The sequence below is a fragment of the Pholcus phalangioides genome, unplaced genomic scaffold (assembly GCF_987345545.1).
Source record: "Pholcus phalangioides strain wild (caught in Gottingen) unplaced genomic scaffold, Ppha-v1.0 ptg000032l_1, whole genome shotgun sequence".
In the NCBI taxonomy this organism is placed as follows: Eukaryota; Metazoa; Arthropoda; class Arachnida; order Araneae; family Pholcidae; genus Pholcus; species Pholcus phalangioides.
The window spans coordinates 6,556,605-6,570,118 of NW_028301622.1; the positions used below are offsets into that span (position 1 = coordinate 6,556,605).

Below are 13,514 nucleotides of genomic sequence, written 5' to 3' on the forward strand. Positions count from 1 at the left end.
AAGTAGCACATCTCCTATTTTTTATCTCCCAGTCTTAATGTTCTCTCTCAATAGTTGTTTGTTTTTATACTTTCACACTGTTAAGCCCAGTTAATCAAGGTTCTACTGTATAGTAGTGACAGATTTATGAAAAATAATCAGCTATATACAGGGTGATTATAATTAAAGTTTTGATTCCAAAACTGTACAATAAGTGCTGATCAGAATCACTTAAAAATTTGCATGGATACTCCTGAAGCAATGGAAGTTTCTTTTGCAAAAGGAAAAAAAGTGCAAGTAGATGATGCTGTACTTGGCCAGCAGTATAATCTATTTTGTGCAACCACATCATTTCGGCACTTCCACAGCATCAGTGTGTGGATAGAACTTCTATCAAGATGAACATTGCAATACCAGCAAAGCAGCTGCTGAAGACCCATTTTGACAGGATGCACCTTAACCCTTGCAACTTCTGGCTATGAGGGGTACCTCAAAATGTTATAAACAGTGGTCAGATTGCAAACTTTGGTGAATTGCAATCTCCAGCACATTCCCTATATGTTGGAAGTTCCTCAGGAATATTAATGGGGAGGGCGCGTTTGGTTTAATAAAGCTGAATTGCAAGCACATCCATATTATGACCATGGCATACTCCGATTCTGTTGTTGAACAAGAATTTTTGTGCTTTCAACCTCATAGCCAGAACACACGGGGGACAACATATTTAACATTTCTTAACTAAGCTGTAGTTATTTGTTCAATTACTTTGTTTTTTGTGATGTTTCCATGAATTATGAAATCATGAAATGCTATAATTAAGGTATCATTCTGCCATGACTGGCTATCATTTCCATTCTGCGAGCAAATTTCCCACATGTTGGATGATGTCATTAATTTTGCATTTTTAAGTATTTTTTCCCCTTTATCAAATAAAATTGAATTTTTTCTGGAATATTCATGTCAATTTTCAAGTCATTCTGACAATCGTTCTTTTTTTACAGTGTTTTGAAATCAGAACCTTAGTTATAATCACCCTGTATATCGTAAATCATTGCTAATTAATCTGCATTATTTATGATTCATTAAATACATTATATTCATCTAATTTTTATTACTTTTTGCAAAATAGCTTCCTAATTAAGCATACTGAAAGTAACTGGAGAAAAAACTTTATATATTATATGATTAATAATAACATTAAAAGAATTTTCAAAAACACAGTAATCCATTGAGTTAAGCAAAAAATAATTAAATTGCAAAAGTTGGTTTTTGTTAAAATGTAATAAATATTTATTGATTTAATTAGCATGGGAATAATGTTAATTACATTAATAAACATTTTATTTTAGTTAATTGTTGGAAGTTTGAATGATTTTTCAGAAATTTCATTCTTTTTAATGTTAATACTATTTAAAACAAAAAACTGGTTTAAACCAAAAAAACCTGGTGTAAACAAAAAAAAAAACTCCCGGTTTTTTTTACCAACCCTACTTTAACTTGAAACTTGAAACTTCTTAACTATGAAAACTTTACTTCAAATCATAGTTTCCATTCTTGCGTTGCTTGAGTTTTTGAACAATGTAACCGAGTGGACAAATTAGCCTATATAAAGAAGAATTTTTCATTTAAAATTTAAATGATTGATGAAACCTTTTATTATATTTTGAAGCATATCTCCATATACTATCACTTTATGTTGATATAGATGAAAAAATCTTAATTATTTATGATAATCACGTAACAGAGTGGACATCCATCAGAGAAAAATCTGGTACTATAACGTGAATCTTAAGGTTGTTTTTCAAAAGTCAAATCCAAAAAAAGTTGATTAAGCATTAAAAGTGGACATACCAATGAGCTCAAAAGTGTTATCAGATTTAATCTGGTATAGAAAAAATATTTCCCAAATGACCGTAACAGAGTGGACATTTTAAAATAGGAAAAATTTCAGGACAGGAACAAAAAAATAGTTTTTCATAAGAAAAAAAATTTTTTTTTGAAATTTTATCAGCAGTTTTATTTATCTATGGCACACATACATAAAATGTGATTCCAAGTTTTTTGAAAAAAAAATCCAGAGATTTAACCCGTCTCTTTGTTTAACAGTTTTTTCAAGCTGGGACAGACAGATTTTTACGTTTTGCTACAATGATTTTTAAAAAAAATGATATATAGTAGAGTCTCATTTATCCTATCTTTGCTTATTCGACATTCCGTATTATCCGACGCCCCACTGCAAAAAAAACATCTATCAGCAAGAACTGTAAGTTGTGAGTGTAGTCTATTTTTGTTGCTCTCAATTGTACAGTGGCGTACCCATCTAAACCAGTGTTTCCCAAAGTGGGTAATATCACCTCCTGTTGAGTGATGGAATGGTCTAGGAGGGCAGTAGAAGCTACTGGTATAACATAGGATCCTAAGGTTTTGATTGAGCTGGGGGGGGGGGGGGCGGCAATGAGAAGAAATTTTTTTTTAAAGAAGGGGGCAATGTAACAAAACGTTTGGGAAACTATGGTCTAAACTATGACTCATGTGCCTGTCATCTGCCCCACCCTCACTCACTGTCACAGCTCATTACTCAGTCAACACCATCTATAGCTTCTCTCGAAGCTCTTGAAATCACTGAAGAAAGTCATCTCACCTATAGCCATTGGATATAGCAAGCCGATACATGCACAATCTTTACGTTTTTTTGTAATATATCCAATGGCTATAGGGGAGATGATCACCTTTAGTGACGTCACAAGCTGCTTGTGGAGGCCCTCTGTTAGATGGTGTGTTCAGATAGGTTTATCGTCTGTTAAATGTGTATGTGTCTGTGTCTTAATTTTGAAATTTATGCGAGTATAGTTACGAAAAGCATGTTGTCAAACATGATTATTAGGTTCATAATGTGTAAAATTATGGCATAATTTGATGATTAATAGTCTTTTTGGTTTAACCCCTTCCTATTTGACATTTTTGCTTATCCGACGTTCCGCCAGCCTGTTTGCGTCGGATAAGCAAGACTACTGTACCATCTGAAACAAATTAATAAATTTCATATGACAGAGAATTAAATGAAGTACTAGAAAAAAAAATTAAAATTACTACCAGAGTGCTCTCAAATTTTGTAAAAAAAGTCTCGGAAACGGTTTATACACTTTTTTGGGGAATGACCCATATATGTGTGTGTTTTAGTATCAGTAGCAAGCCAAATAAAATTTTTTTTATTCCAGCGCTTGACAAATCAAGAAAAACATCGGGCCACCAATCAAATATTTTAGGAGATAAACATTTTTTTTTGTCTGAGCTAGTGATCATGCATAGAAAATTAGCTGAGACATAGATATCAATTTTTTTTGTCGCCATGGTGGCCTGGTGCTTGGGATTTGTCAAGCCCTGGTTTATTCTATATATAGGATGCCAATGGGCACCATCTATTAACAAGTACAAGAATTCTTGTTTTTCATCCCCACTTAGGTTTGAGTTTTGCTGCTCCTGTTCCTGCAACTACCCAGAGTTCCGGTGGTATGTGCAATTCCTGTCCTTATCATTAAACATTGCTCATAAAATAATCAAAACAAAGTACATTAACCAGCTTTTTCTGGAAATGTTACACAAAATATACACATGTTTCTCGTAAAAATTCTGATTTCCGTCGCATGCTTCTTGCTTCATGCAGAGTTTTTCATCAAATAACTATATTAGTTCAAATGAAACAACATTTGAAGGGTTCAGATGAATAATAATCTATGTCGCTTTTTCAAACTTTACAGGAGACCTGATTAACGTTATAGCTGAAAAGGTGTAATTTTTTTTTCACCTCTGAGTAACATAGACCGTTTTTCTGTCAAGGAATGTAACTGAGACGCAATGACAACATAGACCATTGTTAATCATAAAACTCATGGTTGCAGCTGTTTGAAATGGCATAGCAAGGAAATATGTGGATTTCTGAAGGAACTAACTTAAGGAATCTGTAGCGAAAGCTATGTACAACCTTATTTAGTCAAAAAACTGATTCCACAGAAATGTAGCATAGACTGTTATTCATCTGGACCCATCATTTATGTATACAGAAATGAAATGTATTTTTGAAATGTCACGGGTTCAAAATGTGAGTTTTTCACATGAATAAAATTTGAAAATTACTTTTCGCCAGAATTCTGGTCACTTACACTCTTTGAAGGTGAGATCAACATTTTTCCTCTCTATTAACGGCATTTCATGCTAGCTTAGTAGAGACGGACGTTTACTTCGCCTGTTGGTTCCAACATTTCTAGTTTCTCAAACAATTGGAAATTGTCTTATTGGGCACAGAAAAATTTGAAAATTTGTTTTTGAACAACTCAATAACAGCCTCAAATTAATTAATTGAAAAATATTGGCGAATTAAAAAAAAAAAAATTCGTTTCTTCTGGCCAAAAAACCCACTTGATCATACAAGAAACGAAGAGCTATTGAGGGTATCAGTGCACATGGAAAATGAAAAAAAGAGACTAGTATAGTGCTGCCAACTATCACAAAACTTCGCATTTATCAAATATTTTATTTCTCAGTAAAATTTGAGAAATAAAATATTTGTAACGGGTTACATGACTTTTAGATCACTTTTTATTTTGATTATTTTCTTCCATTTGATTATTTCGAGGATAAGCCCATGGCATTATGGGGATGAGCAAAGACGTTTATGTTGTCAAAATGAAAAAAAATTGAACGAAATTACGTAGATACCAAGTCCTTCAGATTTTCCGGGAGGCTCTTGAATTTCTACTGCATCTTCCAATCTCCTTAAAAATTCTTGTATCTCTCAGATTTCATCCGTGATTGTAAAAATTCTAATTTTTGGGGAAAATAAGTTATTCCCAAAGAATTTACTTGAGAAAAAAATGTTGCTTTCATTTTTAATCCCCCGAAATGATGGCATAATGTAATGCACTAGCATAATGTAAATTGTCACCATTGTGTCAAATCCCAAAAAGATCCCCCCCTCTTGGGGGGGGGCAAATTCCCCTAACTCTGTCTGTTCTCCTTCTGACATCTGGAATTGGAGAGATAACGTGTATCTGCTCTCATCATATGCCCCCTTAAGTCTGTATATCTCCTGTTTTGGGCCTAATGGTAATTTTTTTTTTTTTTTTTTTGTGATTTGATTTGAGAATATTAATGACAGGTAATTTAGCCTACTGGTTGGCTTTGATTAGCAACTTGGTGATAATTGGCAATGCCTTGCAAGCTGTCACGTTTTTGCAATAGGAAAAATTCCAACAATTTTTCTTTCATTAATGAATAATCCCAACAGTTTATATCAAAAATAATTTTCGTATGGAATTTGGATCCCTGCACAAAAACCTCCATAATTCTCATCTCCAAAGTTGGCAGCTATGAAACAATCAAATGAGAGAAAATAATCAAAATATCAATTTGTGGAAAATCCCATATCATCCAGATACATTAAGGAAATAATTGAAATCACTGTATCACCACCATATAATCACTATTATCACAGATAACTTTCTGAATTTTAGCGTCATTCAACTGGAATTTGATATAAGTTGCAACCAGGGTTGTCAAATTTGCTCCCCCGGGTAGATACCCATTTCCCCCCCCCCCCCCAGGCTGGGTTTTTTAGGCTAAAAAACCCGGGTTTTTTTTGGGGAAAATGGATCTTTTTAGGGAATATTGTTTGTTTTCAAAGAAAATGTGTTACTTTCAGGTTAAAATTTTAGTTTGAGCTTAGTTTATGTATTTCGAAAATTGCTGCATAGTGCAGTGTTTAGAATATGTATATTTTGAAATATTTTTTAATGATTTTTTTAAGAACTAAAATGTGATAATAAATAATTTCTTGGAATCACAAACACCCTTTTTATAATTCTTCTACCTTTTTTATGTAAGCATTTAGGTATGAGATCCACATATTAAAATATTTTACAAGAAATCACAAACAGAAAATTGTAACCGTGGACCTTAGTTTAAAAAATATACCCGATATATGTGATAAGCATACCTACAGAAATTTACACAATAATTATAATACACAATAATTTTTCACACACACACAAATCTTTGTATAAATAAATTGAAGCATCTGTGAAGAAGCGAACCAATGTATGCGAACTGAATTTTCATTTAAAAAATATTTACATGTTTTTGCAATACTTTTTTATAAGTTTTATACAGGTACATCAGACTTTCATAACTGAAATATCAAGAGACAAAAATAACATTATCTTATAATGAAAAGAAAATAACTGTGGGATTCTTGAATTGAACATTGGCAACGAACATCTTCAATTGAAACAGAACAAAAAGTATAGTTTTTCTTATGTGAAAATAACACCTAAGCAGAAAATAAGCCTTAGCTTGATTTTTCAAGATGCTGGTAATATAAGCCCGACCCAGAAAATTTACCTGTTAAAATCGTCAGCCAGATGAAGATATTCTGTAGGTCTGTTGCTATACATGACAGGTTTCTTGTATAAAGTGAAATTAATATATAATAATGTTATTGACAGTTATGTTTAATGATAATTCAAGTTATTCTGTGGTTTTAAGTTCCCAAAAATGGCTAATTTGGACAAGAGGAAAACACCTCCAGAGTAATGAATCCTCAGAATGACGGCTATCTCCTCCTCTTAAGCAGATCATTTTTTAATTATCACTACTCCTTTAAAAATATTTCAGAATTTAATTTAATGAAGTAGGGATATTCTTTAACAGTGAGGAATTTAAGAAAAAGAGAAGCACGAGACTTTAGCTCCTGAAAGTTTGGGTTCAATTATAAAAAAAAACTGTGGTTCTGGTTACATAGCTGAAAGGTTTTATTTTTGACTTATCAGGACACTTTTGGTTAAATTTTCTGCGGGGTCTGAAAAATTTGGAGAATAAAAAAATTCAGGCACCATTCTGATTTCTCAGAATTTTCATTATCTCCAAATTCATTTATTTTACCACAATTTTCTTGCTGCAGTTCTGCATACAACTCAAGGTTCAGATATAATTACACAGAAGTGGGTGTGTTTGTGTGTGAACAATTATTCCCTTACTTATAATCATGGTCAATTTTATTGATCAAATACATAGTTTAGTATTCACCAAAAATGTGTACTTAGACATAATATAAGATGTACACATAAAGTATGTGCATTAGGGTGGGTCGAAAAAAAATATTTTATTTGCAAATTGCTATAGTGCGGAAAAGTAGCCTCCTTTAATAGAAAGAAAAATGACGTAAAAAAACTTAAAATCGTTTGACATCTTCCGGTCATGCATCGTACTTGAAGTTTATGAAAATTGACCAAAATTGAACATTTTTCTTAAATTTTTTTAATATTACTTAAAATTTAATGATCGATGTGCAAAAGTTTCTTATGCTTATTTTATGGTTCAATAAAGTAAAATAAATTAAAACATCATTGATATTGCAATGTCTATCGGTCGCACAATGTGTTCAGAAAACTGAAATTGACCAAATTTTTGCAAGTTTCATTGCATAACAAAATGACCCAGAATTTACCATGAAGAGGTGGCTGCACATTGAGTTTCACCTACACTCTATCCAATCAACCATCCAAAGTAGGAGAGTGTATGTACTTTACATTATAGTTACCAAAATTGACTAGGATTTACTGGTTTACAGTTTCTTCTATTGTTTCTTTTCCAAGTGTTCATGTTTAAAGTCTAACTTTTGCACAATGAAACTTGCAAAAATTTAGTCAATTCCAGTTTTTCGAACACATTGCACGACTTTACTTTATTGAACCATAAAATAAGCATAACAGACTTTTGCATGTCGATCGTAAAATTTTAAGTAATATTAAAAAATTAAGAAAAATGTTCAATTTTGTCAATTTTCATAATCTTCAAGTGCTATGCGCGACCGGAAGATATCAACTAATCTTAAAATTTTTTATGTTGTTTTTCTTCTTATTAAAAGAGGCAACTTTTCCGCACTATAGCAATTTGAAAATGAAACTTCATTTTTTTTCAACCCACCCTGTTGCACATACATGTTTAAGTTACATATTTTGAAGTTGTGGAAAAAGAAAATTCAATTTTCCCCCCATTTTGCCAAAAAATCCCGCCTGGGCTGTAAGTGAACAATTATTCTCTTATTTTATTATTCCCAATTTTATTAATCAAATACATAGTTTAACATGCACTAAAAATATATATTTAGGCACAATGTAAGATGTACACATGTTTAAATTAGATATTTTGTAGTTGTGGAAAAAGAAAATTCAATTTTGCCCAAAAAAAACCCGGGTTTTTTAGAAAAACCCGCCCGGGCTGGGTTTTTTTTTAAAACCCGGGTTTTTTACAACCCTGGTTGCAACACATATATCTGGCGACCAAATTATAAAAAAAATGAGATATTTTCTGCTCGTGCATAATTAATCATTCACTACTCACATTCCAAATTCTTGCATCTCATTCACTATTAAATTGTCATTTTTTTACAGTATGTCACATGTAGCCTATAGCGTAAAAATTTCTGAAAGTTCCATAAGAATTGGTTGGTGCAAAATCTCTACGTGTTATAAGTAAAAACATGCGTCGGAAATTGGAATTTTTATAAGAAACATTTATATCTTTTAATATGTGTATTATTTTCGTGAAAATGCATAGAAATATTGCAGAAAGCAAGTTAAATATTCTGTGAAAGTTCCAAATCATTTGCAGCTTTTTATGATACAGGGTTGATCAAGAACATTAAAAAGAAAATTTTTTTTTGTCAGCCTGTTAAAAATATTCATGACCGAATCTGTATTAGAAAGTGTAAGTTCAAATACAGTAGACACCACTTATTAAAATTACAGACAGTATTATCATTTAGGTATTATGGTGTCATTAGGTATTAATGTCATTCATTTAGGTCGCGGACAATGTATCATTTAGGTATTGCTATGACTAGGGCTCTGATTTTTATGACCTAAAGATGAAACGTTGTCACTGATTGGTTAAAATACCTGAAATTCAGGTTTTTTTGGCTGCTAAGGGCATCTGAAGTGTTTCATATCTGTGGGTGTTTGGCTTCAGCTCGATGCATGAAAAGGTCTGATTTTTAAATAAATGCTGAAATGCTCGATCCCTTCTGTAGAATGTTGTGAGTGCTCGAGCACCAAATGTTAAGAGTGCTGTCATGGCATTCACACTAGTGAAATTTCTAGAAAGCCTAAATATAGCGCTTAAGACAGCAAATGATAAAACACAGTTGCTAATGTGAAATTCTCAATGTGCAGTCACTTCACCTTGAAAAAAAATATGCTGATGGAATTAATGGAATTATGATATCAGATGAATAATAATTAATATGCTGATGGATCATGCTTCATGATATTAATATTGTATGTAGTAAATGATCTTTTTTGTTTTATATTTAGGATTTTCATTTACAAGTACTCCTGCGAGTTCGATGCCCTCTTTAGCATCGAAACCAACAGCAACTACCACAAGTACTTCAATTTTTCCCACAAGCACATCACTCACCATGTCCGCTCCTTCATCAGTTATGTTTGGTGACACTTCTACATCGGTAGCTTTGTCAGCTTCATCCGCTGCATCAACCGCGGCTGCTCTGACGACCACAACTACAGTGTAAGTTACATTTATCAAATTTCATATGTAGCTTTATATAATATTTGTCATTATTATCATTTTGTGAGAGTTTTACAAATGTAGTAAAACTTCAGTAAATTACTTCACCCGAATAAATCCTCACTCCATGAAGATCCACTCGTATCCCTATACGTTCCATAGATAAAAATGTAATTAAACCCTTGTTTACTCGATGCTAACTTCGATTAAATTGTTGCTGTGCAAATGTTTGCGAGAGAGGAAGAGGTGAATTCTATGGCTCATTTTTTTCACCATATTCCACCGCATTAGATGGCCCTGCATGGCAAAAAAATTAGGCAGGGCTCCAGCTTTTTTAATGTTGTAGTCTGGTTCATTCCTGGCATACTGAGAAAAGTAAGATTTAATGAAGATCACCAAATGAATTCGAAAGACATCAATTTATTATACTTATTTATTTAGTACTTGGTATATAGTCCTATATATACATACACAGTCAAACTTGGTTATATTGCTAGTAATTGACAATCTGGGCTGATCGTCATAGAGTGGATAATGTTTATGAACCTTGCTTATAACAGCAATTAAAATGCCACAAACTTGGATATAATGATATATTTTTCATAGTTTATGGCGTTTTTGATACCTAATAAAGGGGGGGAAAGGGATTTTCAAAGTTTTAATTAAGACTATTGTATTTTTGCCCTTTCAGACTTTTTCCTTGCCAAAAATGTTGTGTTTTCTCAAGGCTTTTTTGGACAGTATTTACTATTCAGTTATTAGTCTTTACTAGAATCATAGATGAAGGTATTTTTTGCATAATTTATAAATTGTGTAAAAATGAATCTCGCTATAAATATTCATCTAACTTATTTACTGTGCTAATGTTTTCCTCCATGAAATACATTTCAAATTGCTGCCTATTTTCTAATATTTTATTTCTCACCAAGTATTATTCGTTAGCCAGGGCTGGGCAAATCACAAAATAAATTTAGGTGCCAAAAATTTTTTTACCCGAAGGAAAGACTCCAAAATAATGTTTCTTTTGACCTTTTCAGGGCATAGTGACCCGCTTTCATGTTGGCAGATATGCTGCTATAACTTCCAAACATTTTTTGCTGCTCTTGGCCTGCAATTTAGTAACTACTCTAAGAAAACTTTAGGCACCAATACCAATTTTTTAGTTACCATGGTGACTGAAATTTGTCCAGCCCTTTGTGGTAGCTATATTTGACAATTTCTGTGACTGAGGTTCATTTTTGAAAATTTATTTCATTAATTTTAACAGTAAGCATTAAAATATTAATGCATCATCATCTCTTCACTTACAGCAAGCTCTTCAAGTTGCTTCTCTTGAGTCCACAGGAACCGCTCTCTAACAGAAAACACCAGGCTTCTTTCCTCCTCCACTGAGCGCCTTTCTCCCTCTACCCACGCTTTCTAATCCCATCATGCCTCTTTCTGAGTTGATAATAGTTTTTGTGAGCATTGGTGATATCTCATATTTATGAGCTCAATTTCCCTTTTTCTCTCAATCTATTATGGTCATCATAATCATAATGAAACAAGTTCTTGCACTTTTGGCATTTTACTGCATCACATTTTTCACTGTGCTACCCATTAACTTTTGCTCTGCAAATTATAATTTACAAACATGATCAAGGATCAATACATAAATGCTTTGCAGTGTACTTATATCCCATTTAACTCACTTGATCTATGCTGACAAATATGTATAGTATTCAACATTTTTGAAGATTTGTGATAGCAAAAGTAAACGTAAAACGTAATAGCTACCCGAATACAGCTCATAAAACAAAGAGGATTTTAAAATGTAGGGAACAGATAAGGTTCAAATCAGCCAATTCAACCGATTCTTATAGTGCAAAAAATTATCTGGCATTTGTAACTTGAATTTCCCTGCATGCTGGAAAATATGTGTGTTCCCGGCATGGTGGTTTCCCTTGCTGCTTGCCAGATAATGTTGGGGAATATATTTTATTTCATTTTGTACTTTTCCCTCCTCGAAATTCTGTCCTTAACATTTTTTTCCCCTTTGTATATAAAGAAGAATAAAAAAAGTAAAATTAATAAATCTGCTGAGCACCTTTCTCCCTTCACCCATGCTTTCTAATCCCATCATGCCTCTTTCTGATGTCACAAACCTTACAATAAATAAAGAAAAAGACCAGGATATTTATTATCTGTGATAGTTGGGAAGTAAAATCAAAATAATCTGAATTTTGTTTTACAGGACAGCTGCTACAGGTTCAACCCAACCAAGTACGATAAACTTCAGGCAACTCGAAGACACCATCAACAAATGGAAAATAGATCTTGATGAACAAGAAAAGACTTTTCTCCATCAAGCCACTCAAGTTAACGCCTGGGATAGGCTCTTAATAAATAATGCCGAGAAGGTAATTTCACTTCATTGAAATTACAGTGGAACTTTGGTTTGCAAACAAAAACACTCTTATATCATAGTAAACTTCCCCATAGGAAATAATGTGAACTAAAATTTGTTCCTTTACTGTCTCCCTCACGCCAGTCACAATTGTTTTGAAAGATAAAATGCAAGTTGCTTTGTGTTTTACATTGTAGGCTTGAGTTTTTTTTTTTGGGGGGGGGGAAATAAAAAATCTGAGGCTTCCCACTTTTAAATCTCCGCTTTCATTAACACAACACAACAACAGGTTGAAACGGTCTTTCATAGGGGGCCTTCTGAAGTATAGATGGTAGCATTGAAAAATCAGACACAACACTATGTACACACTCAGACTGTTAGGTACACGCACGCACACTTCGAGTGCAACTTGCTCTGTAGTAAATTTCCCATCACGATAGACCGGCATTGTGCTCGGTTTTAAAGAAAGAAGTCTTTCATGGGCTTGTACTATAAAGTGGCCAATGGGACTCAAGAAGGGGGCCCATATCAAACAATAGCTCTTAAACTATACAACATTTCTATTTATACACATATGCATACACTATACATTTTTTGTGTAGTTTCTCATGAATTAAAATAATAAAAAAAGACAAAAAATTTACTTGGGTTTGGCCTCTGAACTTTCTAGTTGTGATCAAGTGATATTCGACAGACAATGTAAATATGCAAAGCCTCTTCATGTAGGAGGCTTAAGTACACATATTACTCGTATTACAAGGTAGTGCAATCAAGTCAAACTTTGTTTAAATTTTTTCTCATATTGCGAGACATTGCTCATTTATCAAGTTAAAATTCAGTAAAAAGTTTTTCCTGGTCTTGTGAAACACTTGTAAACGAAGTTATGCCTAATCTAAAGTTTTACTGTATATTGTTTATCTTGCGTTTTCCATAAAAGTTATGGTGTAAAATTGAACCTTTTGAGGCAATTTTTAACCCTTAAACTATGGTCATAATTTGTAGATGATGGGCTTCCTAAACTGGTTGATTCATTCATTAATGATTTACAGTGGTAGAGGAAATAGTTTTTTCTATAGCACACATATATAGATAGCTCTGACTTTTTGCACAGTCAAGGAGTTGCATGTGATTGTCATTTGCTTATATCATGAGATATCCTATTTGTTTGAATGAGACTTTTATTTTATAATTATTTATTTATATCTTTATTAATTAGTTTTAACAGAAATCATTGTGGTACAAAGGGAAATTGTAATTAAATGAATGATGCTAAAAATGGCACCATTTCCCCCGAATCAACAATGCAAAGCATAATGGAATATTCAAATATTGTTGTTCATTGCTTACGTGTACATTTTTGTGTGTCGAATAGATAACTGCATTGAATGACTCCTTGGATAGAGTGAAGTTTGACCAGGAACGCTTAGATCAAGAGCTGGACTTCATTGGTGCCCAACAGAAAGATTTGGAGGAGTTACTTTGTCATCTAGAGAAGGGTATAGAGTCAGTGCCTTCCATCAACAGTCACCAGCATGCTGATTTGGAACGGGAACATACGTAAGAAATT

The 13,514-nt window shown here is 32.9% G+C and overlaps 1 protein-coding gene across 1 annotated transcript in view; it reads left to right on the forward strand.

Moving 5' to 3' along the window:
* The window catches only part of LOC149066846 (uncharacterized), a 38,207-nt gene that overhangs the window by 16,533 nt on the left and 8,160 nt on the right, over positions 1 to 13,514 (forward strand). The window contains exons 4-7 of the mRNA XM_089253132.1: positions 3,442 to 3,489; positions 9,348 to 9,561; positions 11,795 to 11,960; positions 13,320 to 13,504. Coding sequence (XP_089109258.1) covers positions 3,442 to 3,489; positions 9,348 to 9,561; positions 11,795 to 11,960; positions 13,320 to 13,504 — 613 coding nt within the window. The remainder of the gene's footprint in view (positions 1 to 3,441; positions 3,490 to 9,347; positions 9,562 to 11,794; positions 11,961 to 13,319; positions 13,505 to 13,514) is intronic.